Genomic DNA, 27274 nt, shown 5'->3' with positions numbered 1-27274 from the left:
TGTATTTCTTTTTGCTGCTTTGTGGCAATGTGCATTGTTAAAAGTGCTATACAAATAAATATGAATTGAATTGATATGGAACTGTCCATGTGGTCAAGACCTGCCTGGAACTTTAACCAACTAAAACCAAGCATTCAACAGCCTTGTGGTATAAGCAGCTGAAGTCCATTTTTCATACAGTTGGGTTTAATTATGTGTTGATACATTTGTATGAAAGCAACACCCACTAATGTGTCACTGTCATTGTAACAAATAACTATAAATGTATATACTACTGGTCATCGATCTTTGTACTAGATGACATCAGGCCCACTATATTTAATAATCAAGCATTTACAAAACATTTTATTCAAACAGGCCTTTCATTAGTTGTGCCTCTGTGATGGAGGGTACTGGATGCCATAAAGATTATGTTCATGAAATATTACTTCATTAGTTTGCTATGAATGCATCAACCATCTTAATTTTTCCATGGTAGAAAGTACGATGTTCTACTAAAAAGACAACAAGGTATTTGCAGCAGCTGACCCTAAGTTAAAGCTACTTAATTAATCTTAATGATTTTTCAAATTAATATGTATTATATATTTGTACACGTTATAGGTTATATAACACAGGTTATAGTTCTTTGTTTGTTAATAATCAATATCATACCAGTGTTTTTCAGTTCTTACCCCTGTTGAATCCAACAGTAAGCTCCAGAGCATATACTGTATAATATATAATAAATAATTATATATTGGGATCATCATGCCTTTGTGATGGTTAAAATCAGAAACGTGGCATTTTTTATTTTCAGCTATTATTTTTAGAACTGGATTTATGTATCACATGTTAGACTGCCAAAACCTTTGCTAAGATGTTAAGATCCATTTTAAATAATTGAACAACTAAACAAAAGTTTTTAGGCTTTTTTTTTTTTTATTGAAAATGTAAACAGATGCAATTTTAGCACAATGAAATATTTCACAACTTTGGGATAGGACAGGCGCTGGACAGTAACTGATGAAAGATGCTACAATAACAATGGGAGTCTACCAACCAGAATGACTACCAACAGTGTGACTGATCATCAGCACAGTTCTACTTCAATACACAAAATAGATCCTTATAAATTATATATAAATATGCACAGATATCTGTGACTGCCATTGTGAATATTAAACTGCCAAAACTATATACGTAAATGTGTGGTATTTCCAGAACATGGTTTTTAATAGAAATCTGCAGCAATATCTAACTAAGCATGAACCTGTAATAACTACCAATGAGGAAAAAAGGCAAACAGAAAACATTTACACTGCAGAAGCATATAAACCATGCAAAGGCTGATTAGATAAGGCAAAGCATGAAATGAAAATAGGGGGCTCTGAATGTGACCTACATGGTATTCAGAAGGGCTGTTTTAAACCATAAATCTTTTTAAAATCAACAAATTAGAGGACGGTGAAAAATTAGTGTTGTATCACCGGAACTCAAACTTAAAATCAGCCTCACTTAAATAACTGTGCACTATGAGCAACTTTAGATTTATTCCATGGATTTATGATAAAGAATATTTATAATTAAACAGTGTAATGCAATTTTTCTTTGGGTTTTTCTCTCACAGTCAGAGTCAACAAAAACACATCTATAAATCAATAAAAACTGATGTGTAAATGCAAAAGATGGGGGCTTAAATGAAAGCTATGATGCAAAAGCAATATTTTAAAATTGATAAAAACTGATGTTTTTACAATATTTTTTTTCCACTTCATGCTCTTTTTTTTTTACTACCAGAACTTTGGTTCCAGTATCTTCACAAAGTCTATAAAAATATTAGTGTGGGACTGTTTGATGTGCCTAAATAGAAAAGAGCATATACAGTACGTCTGGGAGAAAATACCATGTAAAGCCCACATATGACCATGTTCAACTGAGCAGACAACAGAGGTTCCAGAAGAAAAAAGGCTAACAGAGTGAAAGACAGGAAGAGGAAACGGGTGCCTAGTTCTTGAGGAAGCTGTGATCCTCTCTTCTGACAGGTGGCCACGAGAGATTTAAAAGAAGCTAGAAGAAAGGAACAGAAACGGAGATTAGAGAAAGAGATAGAAATAGATAGCAAAACACTGGAGGACAAGGTTTACACAAATCAATCTGAAATTCTATCACACATTTTGACACTCAAAATATTTAGTGCACATATTCAGTACTGTGTTTACGAGCATGAACTGAAGTGTTGTACCACATATTAACATCTTTAGAGTTATGTGCAATCCCCATGGATGGGTATGGACTGTATGTTTAAAAAATGCAAGCCTTAAAAACGTAAAATCCACTTAAGGTTTGTATATTGTTTATATTCATAAACGTCCTGAACTCCAGTTTCTGAGAAAACTGTATATACATGTATTAATTAGCATGAAATATATTCTGAGTGCATTTTCAGGATCTACCTAAAGGAACTAAACAGGGTGAGCATATTAATTCACACAACACTGCATAGAGTATACTTCAAGCAAAGTAAGCAGAGTCTTAAGGAAGTGATTAGAAGTATTAGCACACAAAGCATTCTCTGCAAATGTTGTTATAACAAAAACAAAGCCCATTTATACACAAGGAAGTCGTTCTATTAGAAACCCCCAAGAGCTGGCATCCACAGTGTCTTCCTATGGCCTTAGTGTAGCAAATAACCAAAAAAATCATGGTCAGGTCCATTAGCAAAGCTGTGCAGGTGAAGTTACTACTCAGTGCAGAGCCAGGGATTACTGCAAAGGAAAGCAAATACACAAACATTTACACGCGCATGTACGCGCACGTACACACACACACACACACACACACACACACACAGCAGTAAGCAGGGACATTGTGGTCAGCTTGAGCATTCGACCCACCAGAAGAAAGTCTGCTCACACACATCCAACCTAGGATGTAAGAGGAAGACACACCTACTCAATGCCATTCAACATACCCATCCTGTTTCCACCAGTACACTCATCTCTTTTAATGATCATGGATTTTTAAAATCTAGTTATTATACACTCACCGTTTACCTTAATAGAATACCACAGATAAAGTCAGAGATCAGACTTTTTCCCCCAATTCTGATGTTTGTATTTTTAACTGAAACTCTTGACCTGCATCTGTGTAATTTTACTAACTGAGCTACTGCCGCAAGATTGAACTGTTACTACTTCAATGAACAGGTCTTCCTAATAAAATGGAAGTTAAGTGTATTTACTGTGTGTGTTAATGATGTATATGTATATGATGTAATGAAGTATAAAGGAATTGTTTGTGTCCCATTTGAACAATACATGATCTCAGGTTCAACTGGAAGCAGCAATTTATGAAGACAATTTCATTCATTTTACATGATGCTCATTAATTTCCTGTTAAATATGTACTCTTCTTTTTTTTTTTAATGAACACTGAACTACAATAATTACTGACTGTAGCCCATGTGCTTTTGCCAGCCCCATCAAAATACATCACATGTTCCGCTGGTGTCTCATTCTCCGCACAGTGGTATCTTAGTTTTGTGCTAAACTGCATATTGTTACTGCATTATATACCTACCTTGATGACATTTTTAATAGAAAGCACTGCTCAACGTTCCATGCACAGTTTGTTAATCAGCATTTACCCCGAATCAGTGGCCGGTTCTAACCAACAAAGCTCCTGTTCCACTGAAGTGTGGTATAGAGGGGTTATCAGGACTGTAACCACTCAGGCTTTCAGGTCTGTAACCACTCATGCTATATGTAAAGTGTGCTTGATAAGTTACTAAACAAGATATAGGAGTGTATATGTAACATGAGGGTAAATTGATTGTGAAACAAATTTGGATGCTTTTTTTCTGCTCTTCTGAAGCTATTTGAGTGGAGTGAATTAAAAAAAAAGTGACAAATTCAAGATCCATTTTTATCTAAGTCTTGAGAATGTTTTTTTTTTTTGGTGTTTGCAAATTATGAAAATTATTATTGAAGATAAAGTGTGACATTATATTTTTAAAACATGTAACAATGCAGAATTTTATGACATGAAACTCATACACAAGGAGTTTGCCCACAATGTCCATGTTTGGTCCTTTATTATTAGTTTTAGAAGACTATTTTGAACACTGACAAGTGCAATATTGATCCCTTGGCAATGCTTCTTAAAAATAGCTAAGTACAAAATGTTTTTCTTGTAATAATGCAATACAAAATAGTTAAAGAAGCAGGTATAAGCAGGCGCTGATACTTAAAGAATTATAATGTCTTAATACACCTTGTATAAGCGTGTTCATGGCATGTATTTAAAAAAAACACTAAGGCATGACAAAAGATAACTAGAAAACATTCTGATAACGTGCATCAGGATAAAATGAAACGAACACCAAACAAGCCAAACTCAGTACCACTTAGATCCTAAAGGTGTACATAATTGCTTGGATTTCAAATCATTACCACTTACTTCAAGTATTAACCTAATGAGCAAAAATTGATGCACACCATTAGTATTCGTAGTACAGGGAGGGACTTCTTGGTTGAAATACCAACAATACAAAGGTTGAAATACCCAACCAACAAAGCCATTCCAGTTTTAACTGTTGATGACGAGCAAACCATGACCTGCTGATGTCTGTCTCATTTTAGGCCACTATTAACACAACAGTAGTCACGCTGCTCACTAACGTTAATAGCAAATCTGGTCATGCATTACAGATCAACCAAAACAAGTTACTATAAAGAAGAGAAACAATGGCTCTTAACAGGAAATAACAAAAATTAAGGAAACAGAATGCATTTAAGTCAACGATTCCATTCACATTAATGATCCCTCTTCAGTGTGGTTATGTATGAGGCTTGGGAGAGGAGGGAAAGGAGGGGAAGGGGAGCGGAGCAGCATGGCTCAGTAGCACTGAGGGGGAAGAACTCATTCACAGCTGGCTGGGAGAGCACTTTCTACAGGAACCCTGAACTGCAAATGAGAGAGAACGAGGATTATTTTCTCTATCGGTTACATTCATACTATGTTCACTTATACACAAATCTTAAAGGTTAATGCAATGTTAGAGATGTTGAAAGGGGTTATGGGGAAAGTGTAAGGTGGACGTTCTTGAAAATGAAACCTAACCTTTGCTGTTTTATAGTTTCCATGTTTCAATTATGAAAACATGAAATTATGAACAATAGCTAACTGAAGTCCAGCTGCTTCATCTAACCAACACAATGTCCATTGTTCCATCATTATAAAGAACTACACCATCACCCAGGCAAAGAGGACTTAACTTCACAGATGTCCCAATTACAGTGTTATTTTATGGCCAAGGGACACAACGATATGATCCAATCTGAGTAGCAGAGAAGCATTTGCTAATGTGGAATCATAGCACAATAAACGTAAACATTCAGAGGACGTATGTGACAGCTCAAATAGATTAACCACCATCTCTACCACAGCTGTGGCAGAATTCAGACTATTGATAATTAGAGTTGAACATATGCTGTCTTAAGTCCTATTTTATATCACAATATAATAAAAACAATTGTGTAGCTTTTAATAAGAATGTTATATGAGCTGGAATTTTAAGGTCACTTTTGCAACTTGTGTCACAGTGTTTCAATGAAAAGCAAGTCATGGGGTATTAAATTATACGTAAAACTTTCATCATTTTAGTTTACAAACAGCTCACAGTCTGTTCCACCAGTCAAGAATGACCATGTGTTCGAAAGCAGAAGGCACCTCCCATAAACATTCTGGATGTTAAAGAACTTATAATCCTAATAACAAATATTAAAGTAAGATAACCCAGGCTTTCTGGTTCGTTTGAAGAGACATATGCAAAACACGTTTTTTTTTGTTGTTGCACTGGCCTTATGTTATTCAGGCAAGTGCACGTGTTCATTTGCATACACGTTCTTAGACGCTCGCCTGCCAAATAAGCCACACCTGGCATGAAGGCTGGGTAAAAATGTGCAATTGATATCCTTGCTTAATGCATTCCTGAGAGTCTTTCTCTAAATCCATTAATGTATCCTGAAGCTAAAGCACAAGACTTTGCTATAAATCCTTTCCCTAAGATATAGATTAAGCTATGCCTTAATGTTCAAGAGCCTTACCAGCTTAAGGTGTCTCATGCAGCATGCAGCAAGCAGATGAGGAATTAACTGGAAGAAAGCATGGATTTAACATGCAGAAACTTGACCACACAAGATGAAGAGAACATTATATTCCATCATACATGCCATGCCCTGCTTTGTTACTGAGGAGAACTGTACGTTTTTCTAAAATTCTCTTTCAAACATATTGAACAGTGTTTCCTCAGTAACACGTGAATATGAAATGAATTGAAATGTATTAAAATAGTGGGCAGCCATTGAGGGAACCTGTGGATTTACTCAATGAAACAAAAAAGCCAGTGAGAAAAAATGAGGAAAAAAAAAGGAAACCTTCTCAGTGTGAGTGCCTTCCTCCGTTATAATGGTCTGTTGAAGTGGCCAAATCAGCTTGAATACACAACCATGAGTGATAACCAACATGTTAGGAGCAGTGGTCACTTTGACTTTAGTTTATGTTTATTCTCTCTGGGAGAATGGCTTAACAAATATATCTGGTCAGTGTCAATGCAAGAAAAAGGTGTTGTGTACACTATAATGCTGATTTAATGGAAAATTCCACCCTGAAGGACATGTTTTATGCTGTAATATCTGTAATGTTTGATGACTCAGGTCAGATTACTCAGTTGTCACTGTGCAGTTTGAATAGTGTTGATTTTGGCAAAAAAATGTAAATGATCCCAAACATTAGAGATAATGGTCAGCTTTCTATATAACTATTAAAAACAAACACAAAAGTAGTGCAGTCACAAAACATTGGACTCATAGTTCTAGAATGCAATGCAGCCGTATTTAGTGTCAGGAGAAATGAGCAAGCTGAACTCACTAAAGGGCTTTAAGCATTGTTGCACTTGTCTTTTGTGTAGAGATGAATTTCCACTGGTCCCAACATTATTACCTGCTGGGTAATTAGTATTAGTTAACCAAATTGAAAATAGGCCAGCTTTTTGATGAATGACATTTAAAACAAGTTTACCTCTTATGCACTACTTAAGATCACCTAAATTATAAATAGCATTATTGGCATTTCATTTACATTTCCTTAATTTTAAACTAATTTTATACAGCTGAGCAACTGAAGGATAAGGGCCTTGATCAGGGGCCCAGCAGTGGCAGGGATTCAATCTCACAACCTTCTGATCAGTATTCCAACACTATTAACCTCTAAGCTACTACATCCCATTGTTATGCAATATTGTTGTTAATAAGTTAAGTCAGTCAGGGTGGATTTTTCTTTTAAGCTTTTGTCCTTTGAACAGTTCTAATTATTTAAAAAATTAGAATTATTTAAAAAATATTAATTGTTAAATATAAAAATGGTAGCTATTCAAAATAACAAAATAGTGATCATTAATATCCAAGTGAGCTGAGTAACATCTAAGCTACGACTGAAAATCAACATTTCTGTGTGTATATTGACTTACTTCATAAAAGTTATTCTTGTTACCAGCAGAGATTTTTTAAGATTTAATTCATAATATTCCTTTCATGATTTGGATTAAAACTAGGACATACTAAACCATGACTACTCACACATTTAACAACAGGCAATCAGGACAATAATAACTACATTTACAATGTAAACTTTATTGCACCATTTTACATCTACTGAAAACTATGGTTATGTATATTTATACTGATTTTAATCTCTAATTTTTGATCAGACAGTGAAAGTTAACTAGATCGTTAAAGGGATATCAGCTGTTCTAAAGTCAGCAGGCTGATGTTTTGAGTGAAAAATACTAAGATTAAAGATGGACAGAGTGCGATACTTACTTTTTCCTCTCTTTGTCCCTTTTGAGTGTGGTGGAACTGCCTGCTTGCTGGGCCTGGGACTGCAGGAGTTCAGCTGCCGTTTTCTTCTGCTTGAACATGTTCAGCTCATCATCAAGAGCCTTCTTTTTATCTTCCAGCTTCTTCTTCTCATCCTGGTGCAGCTTCTTCAGACGATCAAACTTTTCATGCAGCTAAATATGAGGACCAAATGTTCAATGGTCAAATGGCTTCCTTAATCAGGTGAAGGAATAGCACCACTTTATTACACCATTTAATCTTATTTTAACGACTTAGTTTTGTTTCTACCAAAGAAATTTCAAAGATCTAGATATCAGATAGGTGCAAAATACTTAAGGGAAGATATATTCAAAATTCTAAATAACAGTCCTTTTCTGATATGATCCTTTTAAAATTTGTCTGAAAGACTTGCCTAATGTCCCATATAAGAACTGTTAAAACATGTACGTGCTGACTAGAAGGAGACAGGACTGTTTTACATTTTCATGTCTAAAATGAGACCAGATTTACATGACTACTGCCTCATATGCTGTTTTTATTATGGGAAAAATGAAGACTTGAAGAATATTTTGGAATATTTTTGAACAAGATGATGTGTGTACTCAAATGTTAAAATTCAGCAAACTGTAAACGTTCTGTTATTCTTCTGAATATTTCGTTTTTGGTATTTTACTAAATTTTGTACACTTGTGTTAAAAGTAAGCAAACCTCCTTTTCTGCTTCCTTCAGCTCAGCCTCTTTCTCTTTCACTCTCTGAACAAACATCTGCCTCATTTCTTCTTCCTTCTTCTGCAGCTCACCCATGAACTCATTCCTCTTGGCCTCATAAGTCTCCTGCAGGCTGGAAGAACAGTGATGCATATTTAATTATTATTATAAGAACACAATTCATAATTAGTCCTTCCTATGTTTGATGTAACTATTTCTCTCCTCACCTGAAAGGTTTGCTATCAGGATCTGTGTCTTTAAAGCCCATCTCCTCCAGTTTGCATCGGCGATAGAGCTCGTAGTGGCGTGTGTGGGTCTGCTCCCTCAGATCCTCCATGTTCACTCGGATCAGCATCTCTCTCAGTTTCACAAAGTCACAGTGGTTCTCATTTTCGACTGAAAACAGTAAATACTTTATGAACAGATGAGAATCGAAGCCATGCCACCTCCATTTCAAAGAAATCCTTTTCATAAAATACTGAATTTTTTTTTACCACGTGTCAACTCACTACCCACTAAAGGGTTTCATTTGGGCCGCATCAACTTGCAGAAAATAATATTTACAGTTCAAAAACAAGTGTCAACCAACTGAACTGTACAGTTCTTTTTTTTTCTTTTTTAACCCTAGGAAAATCTATTTCCAATGCTGAGTATATTGGTGATAAGTGATCAATGAAAAAAAAAGAATAATAACGCATAAAAAATATTATTAGTCATCGGTTATGGCCCTTCAATTCTCAAAAGTCACAAAAATTGCTGATGTGGTGAAGGTATAACTTGAGTTTGACAAGCTTTTTATGGTGTGAATAGGTTTTGTCCAGTAGATGGTGCTCAGAAAGCCACACTATACACCTACATGCATCCAATTATACATGTATACAAAGATTTGCATGCAAATTAAAAAACATTTATATACAATAGGCAGAAATAGGTCTTCTCAAAAAATATCTCTAAAAATCTCTACTAATCTCCAGGAAAGATCAACAGCTTCAAAACCAACATTTTTAATTTCACTATACCTGTACATGTTCTTGATTTGTTACTTAGCTCACCTGAGGTCAAAAAGCTTTATAGGCTTCCTTATTTCACATTCAGGCAATGCTTATGATTCTCTCAATAATACTGTACAAGGACAGAGTGATCAAATTACACTCAGATATCATTACATAAAGAGTCTCATTAGGTCTCATTGTAATGGTCACAAATCATGTGACATGTTATAACTGTTCTCTGCTTCCTTATACTAAAATAAACAAAACCATGTGGTGTAGCTAAGTGAGAGAAATCCTGGGTCTGAATTAACAGCCTTGATTCTGAGAGCCGATCTGTTTTATTTCCTCTGTAGGACGTGACAAGTGCTTACCCTGAACAGTTCCCCATGGGTACTGCCGTGCTTTCACCATCTTGTTCCCGATCTTCACTTCCTCTGTACTTCCCACTACTGCAAACGGCAAATGGCCCTACACAGCCCAAAAAGAACATGCAAATCAAAAATCAGTGGTGTTCTTAAAACCAAAATTTTTACATACATTTGAAAAATGCACTGTTTGATATGGAGTTAGGTGAATTCAGAAAACAACCGAGTTTACAGACAAACGGGCATGACCAATATTCATGGCCTGTTATAAATCCTACAGAAAGACCAGAGAAAGAGTAAACTTTGTTAAATGATAGCAGGTTGTAAAGCAAACAAACTACCACAACACAATTATAGAAATATTTACTCTTAGGAAAGCTATCTGCAGCAGTAGAGTGTTAGATATGAATCTAAGCAGTGATAGCATCTAATGTACATTCTCTGTATGAGAGAAATGGACTCTGGTTTTTCATTGTGTGTGAAAATGAGTGCAGTGAGACCTCTAACCGTAACTGACAAGTGTCTGCTCAACTACACTCACTGTCTACATTTATTAACTGTCTCACACAGAGGTCTTTGTTCTATGGATGGCTGTGTGTGTCTTTCCCACACTTCCTGTAGTGACAGCACACTGATTATACATTCCTGTCCATCTGGGCTATTTCCTGACAGAAAGTCAAGGATGGCAAGCTGTATACCACATGAGTGGTTTCTCCTGTCATATAAAATGCAAAAGGAAATAATCCATATAGAAGTATTAAACATAGTAGAGGATCCTAATGGACATAATCAAATACAATAACAAATGCAAATGAACACTATACAATATATATAGCCAAAATATTCACATTTTGTGATCAAAGAAAATATACACAACTAAAACACTTCCAACAAAAAAATCTCACACTGATTTGCTGCCAAATTCAAACAGCCTGGATTACCCACAATATTTCCATAATTTAACATTGTAGACATTTTTTCCCTACAGATAAAGACATTATTTACATATAATTTACATTCATATACATATGATATGAATTTGAGTAATGGATCTTTTTTTTTAAATACGGAATGGTCTTCATAAAGAAATCCAAAAAAAGGTGTGTATAGTAACTGGGATCCCACGGGAATTGGGAAAGCCGCATTCACACTTAAAAGTCCAGTTGCTGACTTGTCATCAGGGTGAAAGTATGTAATGTAATTACATGTAATTAAACCAACCAAAAAGAAAAAAAACATCAGCTGAGGGTGTAAAATCATGCACATAGCTCATAAAAAGTAAACAACCTTTGGGCGAGTAGAAAAAATAAACTTGAGCTATCCTTAGTTTATTTTATAAGACTGAAAGTACTGCATGTGCACACCTGACCTTCACAAGCATTTATGGTCATTCCAGAACCATGACCATTACACAGACTTCCCCAAGGTTCCCTCTTTATTGTAAAAACAGCTTCCTCCCACTCTTCTGGGAAAGCTCTACTCTAGAATTTAGATCATGGCGATTTGGTGCTCATTCAGCCACAAGAGTATTCAGGTGGTCAGCCACTATTGTAAGGACGCCTGGTGACCGATCCATGTTCCATTTCATTCCAAAGGCGTTCAGTGGTGTCGAGTTCAGGGTTTTTTGCAGGTCAATTCTTCTACATCAGACTTGTTTTTATGAATCTCTTTTTGTTGCTTCCAGTGAAGGGAAAGTACATTCTAGGCAATTGTGTGCTTATAACTTTGTGGCAGCAGTTTGAAAAATGAGTGTCAGGTGATGGTCAGGTGTCCACATACCTTTTGTCATATGGTGCATTACAAAATAATTATTGAAATGACTACTTTTTCACATCTTGCATTTTGCTCAAGACCACCTTGCTCATGTCAGACTTAGACCATTCTTTTGGACTTCTGCACTTGATTAGTGACTGCTGTGTTGGCAATGCTGGAGTTACTTACGTTCATGGTGGAGTTGATCTCCGCCACTGTTTCATCATCAATAGGGAACTGGTAAATCTGCACTCCGTTGCTGACAAGCTCACTGGTAATCTTAATCTTGAACTTGGCCAGTTCACTCTTTGAGATGGCATCTGACTTGGCAATGATGGGGATAATATTCACCTGCATTAATAGTGATCATCAGTACACATTTATAAGAAGCAGATCAAAATGAATGAAATACATTTCTGAAGCTTTTCCCCATTTTGTTAAATAACAGAAGCAGAAAAATCCCTAATATCATGTGGTAACTACTACCACACAAGCCTTAACAGTGATTCATACAATGCAAGAGTCATATGGAAATGTAACCTCTCTATCTAACAGCAATCGCATGGGCAGTGAAATCCATCAAATCACAGTGGGGTGGTTCAAATTTAGCATTTTTTTTATGAATGTCCTAGAATCAGATCGGGGAAACTATTTTAATAATCCCAAAGGAAACATCACTGTCCTAAATACAAAACCTGACCATTTCACAACAAGAAAATGTATGAAATGATTAACAATTGTTTAACTGATGTAAATGTTTAGCATTAATACTAATTGCAGATACACATCACTTACATTCCACTTTATTAGGAACACCTTTATTAGGAAAGAGAGAGAAAGAGCAATAGAAAGAAATAAAGAAAGAGAAAGAAGAAAGTAAGAAATACCTACACTGCTCAATGAACTATGGAATTGAGCCAAATAAACATAGACATAATAGCATACCTAAACAGGTCACCATATTAGGGATACCACAGGTAAATAATTCTGATGGGCACAGTTTATCTCCCTCTTGGTAACATAACACAAAAACAGCTTGTTGTACTCTATTTAAAAATAAACAGATATCTGCAAGATTTCTCTAGCTGTCTAAAATCTTTTTCTGTAGTTCCATTCCCTTATTCATATATTTACATATACTGCCCAATTTACCCACCTAGACAGAGTTCAGTGTGTATAACATACACAACAATCCACCAAATATGTGCTTCTCCGAATTAGTTTCTTAATTTTGCCGTCAAGTCAAGATTTCATTGTCATTTCAACCATATACAGTATAGTTGATGCAGTACACAGTGAAATGAGACAACATTTCTCTAAGAGCATGGTGCTACATAGAACAAAAACAGAGCTACATAGAACAACACAGAGCTAAGTACTTGTTAGTCCTAGCCATACAAAGCGCATCTGTGCAAACTACACAGTGCGAGATAAAAGACAGTGCAAACAAACGGTTATCACATGGTTATCACTACGATAAGAAGAAGACGTTTATTTAGGGCTGTCCATGCAAATGTAGACTGTTAAAACATCTGTCCTTACAGTTTATTTTTGACCTTATAACCACAGAAAACCCATGATCCCAACACAGTCCCACTAACAAAACCAAACCAAACCAATCAAATGGATGAAATACAGTTTAACAACCCATAAAGCCCAGACAATGCCTTTAGCAAGGCTTTAAACAGCACTGACCTTACTGTCCAGCTTCTTCATGGTCACCAGATCCAGAGATTTTAATGAGTGTCCAGTGGGTGCAATGAAGTACAAACAGGAATGAATACGTGTGTCATGATAACTGTGAAGGGTTCGCTTGATCTTCAGCTCTTCTTGAAGGTAGGCCTCAAACTGAGTGTCGATGAACTCCACAATTGGTTTGTAGCTGCAAACAGGAACAAATGTAAAGTAATGCACTTAAATCTAAAAACATTCAAATTAAAAAATTAATGACCGTTAGGGACTGTGTGTTGGTAATTAGCTGGACAGCAAATGATTTCTTGCTAACAGAAGAATTCCCACTGCTATGCAAGTTTGCAATATTTTTGTCTATGTCTCGAGCATATTTCTTGAAGAAGAGCCACAATTTCTATTTATTGCTGATTCTTTGGTTCATATGAATCATATAGCCTTGCCCACTCCAATTTACAATAATTGACATAATATGCAAAACACACTTTTGTAAAAAAGTCTTAGAATTATTGTCAGATTGCCACAAGTTTTGTGCAAAAGTATTCAGGAGAGTTTGAACCTTAATAATGATCAATGTGGCCACGACATGACAAAGTATTGCTGTACTTTAGGAACACCTAGGTAAAATTACACAAAGTTGAAATGTATGTATAGCAGAGTATTTTTCTGAGGTGATCTGCAATGTAGTATGCATAACCATTACAATTCGACGCAAATCTGATTTTCAATCAATCCCAAATATTTTCATTACTAAGCCAAACCCATTCATACCTTTCCTCTTTGTTGATCTGGTCTCCAAAGCCAACCGTGTTAACAATGGTGAGCTTAAGGCGCACATTGCTCTCCTGCAGTTCATACGTGTTGGACTTGAGCTGCACTCCAGGCTGGTTGTGCTGAGTTGGTTCACCCTCAAACTTGGTGTTGAACAGGGTGTCCATGAGAGTGGACTTTCCCAACCCGGTCTCCCCTAAAATCACATAACAGCTGCATTAGCTCAGTAGAAACTTTGATGTGTATACCAGAGTCCAAGTGAGCAAATGGTAAAATATATATAAGTACACTTACTTACAGTCTCCTTTAATTAAAGTGATTCAAATAGCTGCATATTTACTTACATATTTATTATGTAAGAGCTATTATTTTCTGTGACATCCGTTATTTCATTAATCACACAGCCAATTTTTTAACATGTTCATCGTCTTGGCTGCTCATGGCTTCCAGTGCTCCATAAAAGTAATAAAAAGGCTTATCATCCAACCAGCAGAATGTTAATTATATGTATAGCTCTAATTGGCCACTTCTTACATTTAACTTGCAAAATACTTTCCAATGAGTCTCCTTCCTACCTAAGTGTTTTCACATAGAATAATATAGGAGCCCAGCGTTTTGTCAAAAACTGTGATATCTTTCTCATGCTATGCTTTTCTGATGCAAAGATTAAACCACAGTTTAAACGCTCAGTGATGGTATTAAATCACCGGGAGATCAATTAGAAAATAGCAGCAAAGGCTTGACTCATTGCTCATCTGACCCATGCTGCCTAACCCACGAAGCTTGCTCATCGAGTCACAAGCATTTCCTCTACTCTTCATAGTGTGACTGGTCAGGGAGAATAAAGTTTGTATGTCACAAACATTCAGGAAAATAATGAATATTAATCAGACTTTAATTCAAGCAATTATATTTCCAGTTTTTGTACATGTGCACATTTTAATCTCTGCTTCCTAACTTAACAAGACTTTGTGAATGAAAATGTGGAATTCACATTCATATTGTGGTTAATCCAACATGGCATATACTTTATAAAAGCCATTATTTCATGCCACATATAGTGATGTAGAGACTATGCTGCTTTGATTATTGTACAACTGTAGTTGTTTTTTTACTGTTAGAATTAGTTAGTGTCTGACCTAAGTAATTAGGTAATTAACATGCTCTCTTGGGTGTGTTAGACCAGGGAAAGTACAATAGACAGAACGAGAATTTGAAACCAACATTCTGGATGCCTGGAGTACTGTGCATTGAATGCATAACAAATACTTTCAGAAATGCTTGGGCTATCTATAGATTTTGTGTTTACACACAATCCTCAGAATAATGCACAAACTCAATGCACAAAATGATTAGCATGGTCACCTTCACAAATAATGAACGCAGAAAAAAAAATGGAAGTGTTTGATGGTGTTCTGGTTATCTGGTATGATTTCTTTTAATAAATTTTTGTCTAATAATAATAATAATAATAATAATAATAATAATAATAATAAGCTTATAATGGAAATCAGAATGTTGGCTTCTACAAAGCCAACATAATTATATTTTATTAAGTATTGTAAATATATAAGTTGCCTAGGCCTACATACAAATGAAGGCTACGTTCTTTCTTTTAAATAAAAACCTGTGACGTCATGTATGTTTACACTATTGGTTACCGGATGTCACACTATGGCCTGTGCGTTCGCTTCGTCTCATACTCTCATTCACTGTCAACGGCTCGCGCTTGGTAATGATGGCTGCGGCTGCCGTAAACAAAATGTTCGCGGTCACCTTTCAAAGTCATACCGGTTCGGGCACCATAATACATAAATACATAAAAATTCATTAAAACAGTTCGACACCGCTTTAATTTGGCACGACGGCCTGGAAAAACTGTGCCCATCATCAAAATGAGGTTGGCAATGATGCGCCCGAAAGCACGGGTTGAAGAGGCCAGTCAGTGACGTCACGATATGCTAAGAGTCATACCTACGTAATCACCATCACCAAAATTGTACTTTTTTTTTTTACATTGAAACTTGGAAAAAAAAAAATAGACCTACCTAATGACCTTTTTTTTTTTTTTTACTGTTACTGCAAAACAAAATATTTTTAAGGATGGCCTTACATTACATTTTTTTGTATGAATGAATATTCAGTTTGTACAATTACAATAAAAAGTGTTAGATAAATAGACAACCCAACAAAAAACAAAACATGTCAACAAATATTTGGGAGGGCATTTAATAAAAGTAATATAAATCATTTAAGATTAAGTCTTCTAATTGGTAGATTTCTCCTAATTACACACTGCTAATTACAGATTTGCTGCCTGTCTTATTCAACATCATGCCAGAGTAAATTACAGAGAATATAAAGATTACAAATGGCCGAAGCCCAATACTTCTCATGCCTTCACCCCAGCTGCAACTCCAGCACAGTGAAATATCTCTTACCTTCAATTTATGGAGCTTAGAATGGGTCCAGTAAAGTCTGCTTGGGCTCTTGAATTAAAAACATTTAAAAATTCCAGGCTGACTTTTTATTTATTTATAAATAAATAAATAAATAAATAAATAAATAAATAAATAAATAAATAAATAAATAAAAAAACATCCCTATCTTTAACTAAACCTGGTATACCAAAATCAGTCACCCACACTTTAAAAGCACCATTGTTACATAATATCTAGTTTCGCACAGCCAAAAACAGCAGCTTTTATTTACCAAAAACCACCCAAGAGGGCATCTGACTTACATGTAAAGCAAGCGCAGTTCGTTTTGTTTAGAGTCACGTTTAAGACTGAAAATGTCCCTGCAAAAACAGGCCGACATGCAACTGTAGATCGTTAAGTTAAATTAATGAGTCAATACTGTGAACTTCACATAATTCTGAAAATCCAGCATTTAGCTGACCCTCATAAGCGCTCACTGTCACAGTTGTATACACACAAGTTTCCTTCTTCCATGCGTGAAAAAGAGCATCACAATGGCTTTAATCTTCAGACAGACTGTTAAACAAATTCTGTAATATTCCACCAATCACATGACAACTTCAAAACTCCTGAAGTGTTTCCAATTATGTGTAGCATATACAACAGATTTTCAGACAATATAATGGCAATATACAGTTTTAAAAATGATCATAAAAATATACCCCATCTGCCCATCACACATTTGGAATGTTTATACACTCTCGGCAGAGAACCATTAAACAAACCCACACAAAATTTCCAGGCCAGAGCAGCATTAATAAGATAACATTATAAGAGGTGTGTGTGGTGGAATAATTATTAAGTAGAATAGTAAAATTTTATTCACAATGTAGGATGTAGGATTCCAAAACACTGACAGTTACTGATGCTAATACTCACTTTTATGACAAATGTCTAGAACCTTTAGGTTGACTTGGTTCAAGCTGTGCATCATTTTAAAATAGATCACATTTAAACTGGATCACAATACTCTGACATCAAATCAGTGTGAACATTGTGACCAATCTTAAACACTGAGCTACAACATTCCCTATAATAATTCAAGCATGATTCCCATCAAGGGTTCACCTATGTGTTTCTAATGGCATTGCAAATTGTACTACATTCATAATATGTAGTAATAATTTCAGTACCTCATTTTGTTCATATAATACAAGTTTGGTCTATTATGTATATCTCATAAGTAGTCACAATGTCATTCATCAGCCGTCAGGAGGAAGTCAGTAGGCCGCAGTAGGCGGAAGAATCATGAGGTACATGAGGTGTTGGCCCAGTTCAAGCAAACAAGCACCGCAATACAGCAAATGTACCTGAATCAGAGTAAGTGACTGACGGCTATAAATGATAAGAATTCACCATGACACACTTACCAATGCAGAGGATGTTGAAGCAGAAGCCTTGGTTAACAGACTTGTTGACCAGCTGGTCTGGCATGCTGTCAAAGCCAACATGGCCAGAGAGTGGCACTGCGCGTGCTCCCTCTCCCTGCAAACAAAACCAGGTCCATTTTTAGTACAAATGTGCAGAGAACTATGTAGGTTTTTATTGATAGTAACACTCAATCGGAAGTGTATTAGCAATCAAATGACTATAACCCAAAGACTATAATCATTCCCCAAATCCCACAGATCAAATATAAAAAAAAATCCATTCATCTATTAAATTGTTTAATGCTGCCAATGCTTTATGTATGCATGTAAACCTTATGTTTCCATATGTATAGTATGTCTAATGGAAGAAAATCTCTACAACAGAAAAATAAATAACCTTGGCTAGGTTATTGTTTCCGTAGAAGTTTATTCTTGCTAAAACGATCAGATCAGGTAGGGAAACCTTCAATTCACTTCCTCTTTCCTGTCTAACAGCAACGGTTTAAAACCACAGCTAAAACATCACACAGTCTATATTATTCTCACTAATCTACCAGTGCTGATACCTATGAAACAGTCATTTTTTAAGTTAAACTTACTATACATACAACTATAATTAACTGGTCTTTACACACATTTGCTCAACACTAATGTATTCATACAGGTTTGCTATTGGCTTTTTATGCATTTTAACTGTCACGATTTTAACAGGTCTGCACCTGGCCTGCATGACTCTAACAGGAAATACTGAACTTGTGTTCACCAGACAATCGTGTGTTCAGTTTTTGTGTGTTAATTCTTACAATAATGCAAAATTCTTATTCTGTATATAACACTCAAAGCATTCGGTCACATAGAGTCTCAACTAAGCAGTAACAGTTAAATGTCAATACACTGATATGGTTAATTACATTTTTAGATTGAGTTAAAAGTAGTCTAGCTATATGATGATATATAGCTAGACTACAATAAACTATAGACAGAACAAACACTGCAGCTGCTCTACACAAATATGCATGAAAATGATTCTGCACTAATAAAATAATAACACTGGTTGGAAATTTTCCAGAGGCCTTTGACGGTTATATATTTCGATTCAAATATTTTTATGGCATATATATGTGTGCCACACTTTGTATTTATACAGTTGTAAATGGGGAAACTAGAGCAGCCTCTTCTTCTGGCTGTAGTTAATGGATTAGACAGAGAATAGTCTGGGGACTTGGTAGCCTACTGGTTAAGGCTCCCAATCAGAAGGTTATGAGTTCGATTCCAACGTCCACCAAGCTGCCACTTGAACAAGGCCCTTAACCCTCAACTGTATAAAAATGAGATAGAAATGCAAGCCTCTTTGTATATAAGGGCGTCTGCTAAACGCTGTGACTGTAAAATCTTATGCGGTATATATTTTTGTCGAATGTCTCTTCACATCCTCTGGTCGGTAGTAGACACCGCCCACTGAATCAACAGCCCAGGATGGATAATATAACGGTACCGGGGGCGCAGGACATGGCCGGATCTTCTTCCTTTACAGCTGGCTGACGGACGCCATGAAACAATCGATAATGTGCTCTATATACGAGTCCACACACACACAACACTCGATATTTATCATGTCAGTAGCTGCAAACGTTGCATTTGTCCACACTGGGTTTGTTGTGCAGCTATACATCGATATATAAAGCCATCATCATCATCATCATCATCATCCGAAATATAACATTTAAAACATTAAAAAAAAACGAATGCGTTCGCAAATCAACATGACTAGTGAAATTGTGCAGCACTTATAGGCCTGGGGTGAGTTTCATCACTGCGTTTCCTCCGCACGCGCCGCTCCTGCGTGCTGTTTATTGTGCGGCGTTTAGAAGAAAGCAATGAAACACGGACCCCATTAAATAAACTAAAAAGCTAAACAAATCATTTGAGCCATTGTTGAGTTATAGCACTAAGCTTTTGATATACATCCAGAAATAAAGCATTGTCCCCAAGCTAAAAGCTCACTTACTGCTTGTCGGGCTATCTCAGTGGCCGCCATGCTCCGTGTCTGGATAAAGAGCCTGCACAGGAAACGACAAAGCGCGCGCGCGCGCTCGCTCTCACGCACTCACTCACTCATGCGCGCACGCACACTCCGAATCCTGTGTGCCAATTTACACACGATGCAACAAGCATAACATACAACACAAAGTGGCGTATGCACATATTCTTACTCACACATATATACAATCAGACATGCTGTACACACAAGTTTTATGGCAAAATAAAACGACTTTCTACAAAAAACATTTTTTTTATTTGTAACCCCCCCCACACACACACACTCCCTCTCTCTTAGAATAATTAATTCTCTATAAAACATAGCGACGTTTTAAAGCTAATAGGCGTTAGTAACAATAATTTATATAATATTAATGAATTAATGTTTCTGTTAATTGTCTTTTGTGTAATGTCTTGTATTTTTTGTTTGCACTGTCTTTTTGTCTTGTCCTGCACTGTTTGTACCAGGATGCACAGATACACTTTATGTGGCTAGGACTACTTACTTAAGTCCTTATCTCTCTTCTATTATGTAGCACCATGATCCTGGAGAAACGTTGTCTCATTTCACTGTGTACTGCAACAGCTATATATGGTTGAAATGACAATAAAAGCTTCTTGACTTGACTTGAATTCGGATAATCTGAAACACTCAAATATTAGGACTTTTAAAATGTCAGTGACAACCTGAGACAAACTTCAAACAACCTAAATACAATTTGTGTATTTTTCCTATTTTATATATTATAATTCCTATATTTTTAATCTTGCTTGAATAAATATGTAATTTATGGTCATAGGTTTAATATCACCCTTCATAACACCAGGAGCCATGTCTAAAACTTGATATCCTCTCATTGAGACCTTCAAGAAAAAGACGTTAACAATGTCACAAATCGAGAGTGATATAAAATTTGCTATGAATACCTTCATGCCATGTCACCTCTTTATTTTGTTCTCTACTTATCTCATGATTCACATGGAAAAGATACCTGTATGTATCTCTGCTACTCTCTCAACCCCCAGGCTATGGGTATTAACACGGATAGAGGATGCAGGTCTTGTGGGTGTTCTGTATGTGTTCCCTCACACTCACTGGAGTTACCAGCTCTCTCCATTGCCATTGTGTTGCTGTTTACACCATGTTGTGACTCAGCACCAATTGTTTAGCACAGCCCCTAAATTATTAGCAGTGAATGTCTGTCCATCCATGCGTTCCCCGGCCAGCCATATTTTTGGTGTACCAATTTCAGAAACCATTTGTCCTCCACACTCAGCATGCAGACTTTTGGCTATCTGGAATCCCACAAACTCATAGCAGCTGCTGAAGCCCAAGTTAAAAAACAAAACAAAAAAAAAACTCTGTGTTAAACCTATTCCAAGTCAAGAGCATTGAAAAGACAGCAAGAAAACCTATTCCAAGAGCAAAAAACCTATTCCAGCATGACAACTTGAGCAGACTGTGCAGAGCCTTCACCTCAGTCCCATTGAATGTCCCAGACATTTTTCACCTGATATCAGGGCTGGAACCTCTTGGGTTCTGGTTGCTACTGGGGAGAAATTTAACTCAGCACATACATACATTACATTATATATACATATATACCCCATTCACGATTCTGTGTAAGATTCATAATTCATAATCCATAATCCAGCAAAATAGATGACATTTAGCTCCATTAGCACTGTAAAAATAAAGCTTTATATGTAATAATGTATTAAACAAAAATGCTATAGTGAGATGCTATAGTGACAGTGATACCAATTAAACAGCTAGTTTAAAACAACAAATCTCTTAATAATAAATAAGCAACTTCCTTAATAGGATAAACATCTAAATTTTATATGAGCACTTATCATTAAGAAACCTAACCTTGATTAATCTAACCGTAGGTCAATATGAAACACCAGTATATTATTATAATTAAAAATATGTCCTATTACTGAGAGTTTAACAACAGTGTGTTGAACAGTTCCCTTCACTGCAAGACAAACTAAAACTTGAAACTGAAACTAAATCTTCTCAGATGTGACCCACAGAAAGCCACCGTGATAAGTCACTGATTATGGTGAGTATATATTCTTAGTCAACTTTAATGATCACGTGATCTGAGTGTCTGAACGTTCAGTCGTCATAGATATTATAGCTGACCTTTGAGCCAAGGAAATTCTCAAGGGGTGTGGTGTATTGACGGAACCAAATTGGTGCTTTATTTGGAAAGCAAATGTCGGTTCAGAGATATAATACAGAGTGACTATCTGTTTTTCTAGACTAAGGATTTGTAGTCACACGTAGTTGTGAAAGGGAACCTGCAGACGGAGGGGGCACGAGACCTGTCACTCTTCGGAAACCTTCGGACAGGTGAGAGAAGTGAAATTGATTTATTACCGTGGGGTACATCAGTAAAAGTGAAACTATAGGCTATCTGGGCAATAAGCTTATAGCTATCTAATGGTTTAAAATAATACTTGGGGGTGGGGTGGGTGGGAAGAGGAACAATAAAGGGCTTAAATAAGGAACTTCCTATATCTAATTATTATGTTTGTTTTCCGGCACTGAAAAGAGTAAACAGTTCCGGATATGTAAACTTCTTCAGTGCATATGGACAAAGAACATATGGACAAAGGAAGACGAAGTCGTTGATAGAAACATGTGTGACATTGCGGGCAGCGGCGAGCTGTCAGAAAGAGACGCCATCAAATCTGAAACTCCCTCGCATTCTCAGACACGCGGACAAAAACAAGAGGCTAAAATCCAAATGAACGACTCAAATGAGTCAAATTCGAGCCTTACGGCGGAACCGACACCAGAGGAGCGGCCGGCTAAAGTTGGCGCGCGTGCGGTGTCGCTGACACTCAGCGCTGCAGTGCGTAGGTCCAGATTTCAAAGACAGCTGGAAGCATCTGAATCAAAAACATCAGCCGAGGTCCAGGAGAAAGGCTCCATTACGCCTGCCATGCGCAAAAAATACCTGAAGGACTTATTTTTGAATTATAATTCGCATAGTGGCCTGTCAACAATCTTGAGCGTGTCCTCTAGGGACAGCGTGGATGCAACCTCTCAGGGTGCGGACGAGAGCAATGCATCCTGGGTACTGGATCCCACTGAACACGCATGGATGCTATCAGTGGTTGATGGGAATTATGACACTATAGCAGAGTTTCTCTTGGAGGACCCCAGTTTACTGACCAGGAAGGACTTTGTGACCGGCTATACAGCTCTCCACTGGTTAGCAAAGAAAGGAAAACACGAGGCGTTATTAAAGCTTCTAAAAAATGCTGAGAGAAAAGGGAACCCCGTGGACGTGAACTTAAAGGGCAGTGGTGGTCAGACCCCTCTTCATGTTGCTGTTATGCACAGACAGTATATGGTAATCAAGATCTTAGTTGGTGCATTTAATGCCAAAGTTGATGCCATGGACTACAATGGAAAAAGGGCATGGCAATATCTCAAAGATGATGCACCATCAGAGATGAAGGAGCTCCTTGGTGCATTAGATGAAGAACACATTATCTGCCAAATGAACGCTAATAACAATAATGCATGTTGCACTGAAGAGGCTTCTGTGAAGAACTGCCAAAAAAAGACAAACATTGACACAGTCAGTAGTAACGGGCCATGGCGCTTGGGCTCGTTTAGAAAGTTACTTTCCCCATTTTTCTCTGGAGGGAAGAACTGAAAGACATTAGAAATCTAATAATTACACACCAGATAACTGGAAATAGTATAAATTCCAGTGAATACAAATTCAACATTTCATAAATTATTGTTTTTATATTGAACTAGTTAATAAAAGCATTGTAACTGCCAATTTAGTTTGTATATATAATTTCCTGAATGTATATTTACATAAAGTATCAGTAATGACAATGTATTTGAAGCTGAATTCTAGAAATCAACCCAATCTCATCCAGTTTATCAGTTGTAAAAAAGTAGTTTACATTACTTGAACACAAGCCAATACCACAGACCCAAGCACCTTCAAATCACAATGTTTCCCTCAAATAAACATTCAGAAAAAAGGGCAAGAGGCATTTCATTTTTGGTCTGATCATTTATTGTTGACCAACAGCATTTTCAGAGTATCTGTACAAAATAGATTTCTGATCCACATAACAGATGCTCCCCAAACAACTGGTCAGAGTTGGTGATGCTTGCAGGGTGCAGATGTAGTCAGAACCGAAAAGGCAAGTACTGAGCTTACAAGCCAAGCTTTGTCCTCCTCCAGTGTCTGCGCTTGGAGTTGTACCTGCAGGCAAACATAAGGTCAATTTTAAAGTTAATATCTAACATACTGATGTGTTAACAAAAAATAAACAAATTAAAAAAAATGAACAGGAAAAAAGCACATCTCTCCTCCTACACAAATGAAAGGAACAACGCTGCAAGTAACAGCCTCAGACATCTACACCATCATCTGGTCTAACTCCAAGAATGAACACACATGTGCAGCCAGTTCAGCTACTGAGATCCTAATAAAACTGATTCAATGGTTTTATACAACTATACTGTACATAGCAAACAGCAGATTCTCAAATTCTGATAACCCTGTCAAAATGTACACCATAGCAGGTTCCAATTGCCATGCTAATAAACTACTTCTCAGCTTATTTTATTAACTCAAACTGCACTTGTGGCAAGAATTATCAACCAAAATGTAAACCACATACGGATAAGTTAAGTTCTAATGCAAATTACAAGCATAACTTTGCTGCTATGCTGCTTTAGGGTGAACACATGAGGCTTAAAATGTGTGTATTCTTATTGAATACACACAGAACATAAAAGGCACATCTCTACAAAGCAGTACAATGTAAATTGTCTTTTCTGTCCATCACTATTGGAGATTTGATGTAAAGCAGATATATATGGGCCTAAAGTAAAATAAAAGGGAACAAAAAACAAACATGCTTTTTTTTCCTTCTCCAACACACATTAAACAACACACTTGCTTAATCAGGTGACACTTCCAATGTGTATTTGTAGGTTATGGTAAATGTCCAAGAAAACCAACCAGAAGCGTAAGATGTTCTAAGGTGGAATCATACAGGCAATAAGGAGACATGTGAGGAGTGGAAGTGAAAGATATCACTAGTTGTGCCTACTACAGAGTGTATACAATCCCACAGAGGTGAGAAGCTGTTACTCTGAAGCAGGATGTTGCTCTCAGCAGGGTAATGACAGTCCTTCCACCAAATGAAGCACTGTAATTGCGTCCTGCTTTCAAATCAAGACAAACGAAGCTAAAAGTTCACGGGCCTTTAGCCGTAGCACTCAAGCTAGCTGTCCTGTTGCAAAAAGCAGTATTTTCTCACCTGATCTTGTTGCCTGTTTTCATGCGGATCCACTGAGGAATCGGTCTGTTCTGCTTCTGCTTCTTGGCCAAGAAGCGTTTAATCCTGAAAGTCTTGTGTGACGCCTGAAACAGTGATGAGACGCGCGTTAGCATTAGCTGTTAGCAAGCGGGCTACACGTACGAACTTAATCTCTACCCTCATGTGAAATACATATTTAATATGTTTACACCGAAAAACACAGATTTGGTGACTTTAATCAAACAGAGTTCCTTTAAACCGAGACCAAACACTTAACCACATATCTGTGCCTCAAGTAAAATTGTCCCTAAGCGACAAACACCAGGAACTAATTAAACTGTTTAGAAGCGATTCATCGTAAAATATTTCAACGAAGAAACACGGAAGAAGCGTTAGCACAGAAAGGTAATGAAAGTTGCAGCCAAAGTATCGACTTCATCAGGATGTTTACTGATTATTTCTCACCATTCTAGACACACAATCCTTTCACCACAATGGCGGTGGTTGAAGAGGAGGAACTCTGGGAAACGACCGTGTTGTATTTCCGAGTTTAAGGGGCGGAGCTACACGCGACCTCTTAGAGACACAGCGACCCCAAGCGGAGAGTCACTGCAACGTCCTCATATCCTCAGACACCCTCACGAAAATATACAGAGTTACCGCAAATGCAGAAAATAAAGGCAAACGCATGCAAACATATGCGAAAACATATCAAATATGTTTCACCTATTACGTGTACATTTGCACCTCGTGCAATTATCTAAACAGCCAATCATGTGGCAGCAGCCGAATAGATCAATTAATGTTCACGTGAAAATAAGAAAACGGTGTGATCTCTGTAACTCTGTGACTGTGTTGTGATGCCACATGGGCTGGTTTGAGCATTACAGAAACTCCTGGGATTGATGATCTCCTGGCAATGAGTCTGCATACTGGCAGGCAGAGGTGGGAAGTAACTGAGTAAAAATACTTCGTTACTGTACTTAAGTACATTTTTCTGGTATCAGTACTTTACTCCACTATTTATTTTTCGGACAACTTTTTACTTTTACTCATTACATTTTTACACAAATATCTGTACTTTTTACTTCTTACATTTTCAAAACGGACTCGTTACTTTTAGTATTATTTCTTCTCATTGAGCGCTGTTTCCAGCCTATCATCCTATCATTGTGCGGCTTTTTCCCCATGTGACTGGTGTACTGTATTATTTACTGGCTATCAGACATAGTCTAAGGATAGCGGAGCTAACAATGAGCAGCACGCCTACAAAAGGAATGGCTAATGTTAATTCAGAGGGATGTTAAACCCTTCATGTCACCGATGTTAAAATAACTAACAACGAGGACATTCCTGAACACACATGGCCATATATGAGGGAGATGTTTGAAATAATCGGCGTCAAAAAGGATTCCTGGCGAATGCGTTGTGAATTGTGTCACCAGGGGCGGTTCTAGCCCTTTATTAGGGTGGCTTCAGCCCCCTGTCTGTAATCTCAGCCACCCTAAAACTATAAGGATCATTTTTACTTTCATAAATAAACAATAAAAATGACGTTAAAATGCAGGACATGTCGTCGATGGGAAAGAAATTTATCAGTTTGATCCAAAAGCGATTTTTTTTACTTTGTCTGCTTTATTTGAACGGAGAAGCACAGGTACGCGCAGCGTGCACGCGCAGTCAGAGCTGGAAGCGTTTATTTATAACGTTAATCGGCGGAAAGACGCAAAGACGGCAACCAAAAGCAGTGAAATGTCACTATTCTTATTACCAGAGTTGTCATATAATATATAATATAGAACTCTTCTTGTTTTAAATTCTCACCGAGGGCTAAAACCCCCTAAAGATGAAATCCTAGAACCACCCCTGGTGTCAACCCAAAAAACACGAAGTGCTTAATTTAATTAACAT

The 27274-nt window shown here is 36.9% G+C and overlaps 3 protein-coding genes and 1 non-coding gene across 13 annotated transcripts; 1 reads left to right on the top strand and 3 right to left on the bottom strand.

The window, feature by feature from the left end:
• Nucleotides 1-901: 901 nt before the first annotated feature.
• Nucleotides 902-20163, bottom strand: septin6 (septin 6). Of its 9 annotated transcripts, none has more exons than XR_003438933.2 (12): nt 20016-20163; nt 18008-18122; nt 14158-14353; nt 13393-13579; nt 11887-12048; nt 9952-10048; nt 8816-8984; nt 8589-8721; nt 7863-8053; nt 6420-6476; nt 6090-6137; nt 902-2049 (listed from the first exon to the last, which is right to left on the bottom strand). XR_003438933.2 is itself a non-coding variant. In XM_027135637.2 (11 exons), the coding sequence occupies exons 1-10, from the start codon at nt 20043-20045 to the stop codon at nt 6134-6136; spliced, it is 1284 nt and encodes a 427-aa protein (XP_026991438.1). In that variant the 5' UTR covers nt 20046-20163; the 3' UTR covers nt 902-2049; nt 6090-6133. The 9 variants fall into 9 exon arrangements, 5 of the variants coding, with proteins under 5 accessions (XP_026991438.1, XP_026991436.1, XP_026991434.1 ...); XR_003438931.2 differs by lacking the exon at nt 902-2049 and adding an exon at nt 4059-4947; XR_003438934.2 differs by lacking the exon at nt 6090-6137.
• Nucleotides 20164-22072: 1909 nt separating this feature from the next.
• sowahd (sosondowah ankyrin repeat domain family d) lies at nt 22073-24303 on the top strand. Of its 2 annotated transcripts, XM_027136180.2 has the most exons (3): nt 22073-22116; nt 22319-22409; nt 22612-24303. In XM_027136180.2, exon 3 carries the CDS (start codon nt 22699-22701, stop codon nt 23725-23727), a length of 1029 nt encoding a protein of 342 aa, XP_026991981.1. In that variant the 5' UTR covers nt 22073-22116; nt 22319-22409; nt 22612-22698; the 3' UTR covers nt 23728-24303. The 2 variants fall into 2 exon arrangements, with proteins under 2 accessions (XP_026991981.1, XP_026991980.1); XM_027136179.2 differs by lacking the exon at nt 22073-22116 and having other exon boundaries at nt 22177-22409.
• Nucleotides 24088-25982, bottom strand: rpl39 (ribosomal protein L39). The gene is made up of 3 exons (XM_027136182.2): nt 25829-25982; nt 25364-25467; nt 24088-24297 (listed from the first exon to the last, which is right to left on the bottom strand). Exons 1-3 carry the CDS (start codon nt 25829-25831, stop codon nt 24249-24251), a joined length of 156 nt encoding a protein of 51 aa, XP_026991983.1. The 5' UTR covers nt 25832-25982; the 3' UTR covers nt 24088-24248.
• On the bottom strand, nt 25142-25272 carry LOC113636213. Its single transcript, XR_003438997.1, has one exon. It is a non-coding gene; the product is annotated as a small nucleolar RNA SNORA69 (small nucleolar RNA).
• Nucleotides 25983-27274: the final 1292 nt, after the last annotated feature.

The sequence above is a fragment of the Tachysurus fulvidraco genome, chromosome 17, assembly GCF_022655615.1.
Source record: "Tachysurus fulvidraco isolate hzauxx_2018 chromosome 17, HZAU_PFXX_2.0, whole genome shotgun sequence".
NCBI lineage: Eukaryota > Metazoa > Chordata > Actinopteri > Siluriformes > Bagridae > Tachysurus > Tachysurus fulvidraco.
The sequence above is the reverse complement of the archived record's forward strand: the minus strand, read 5'-3'. Positions and strand labels throughout refer to the sequence as shown.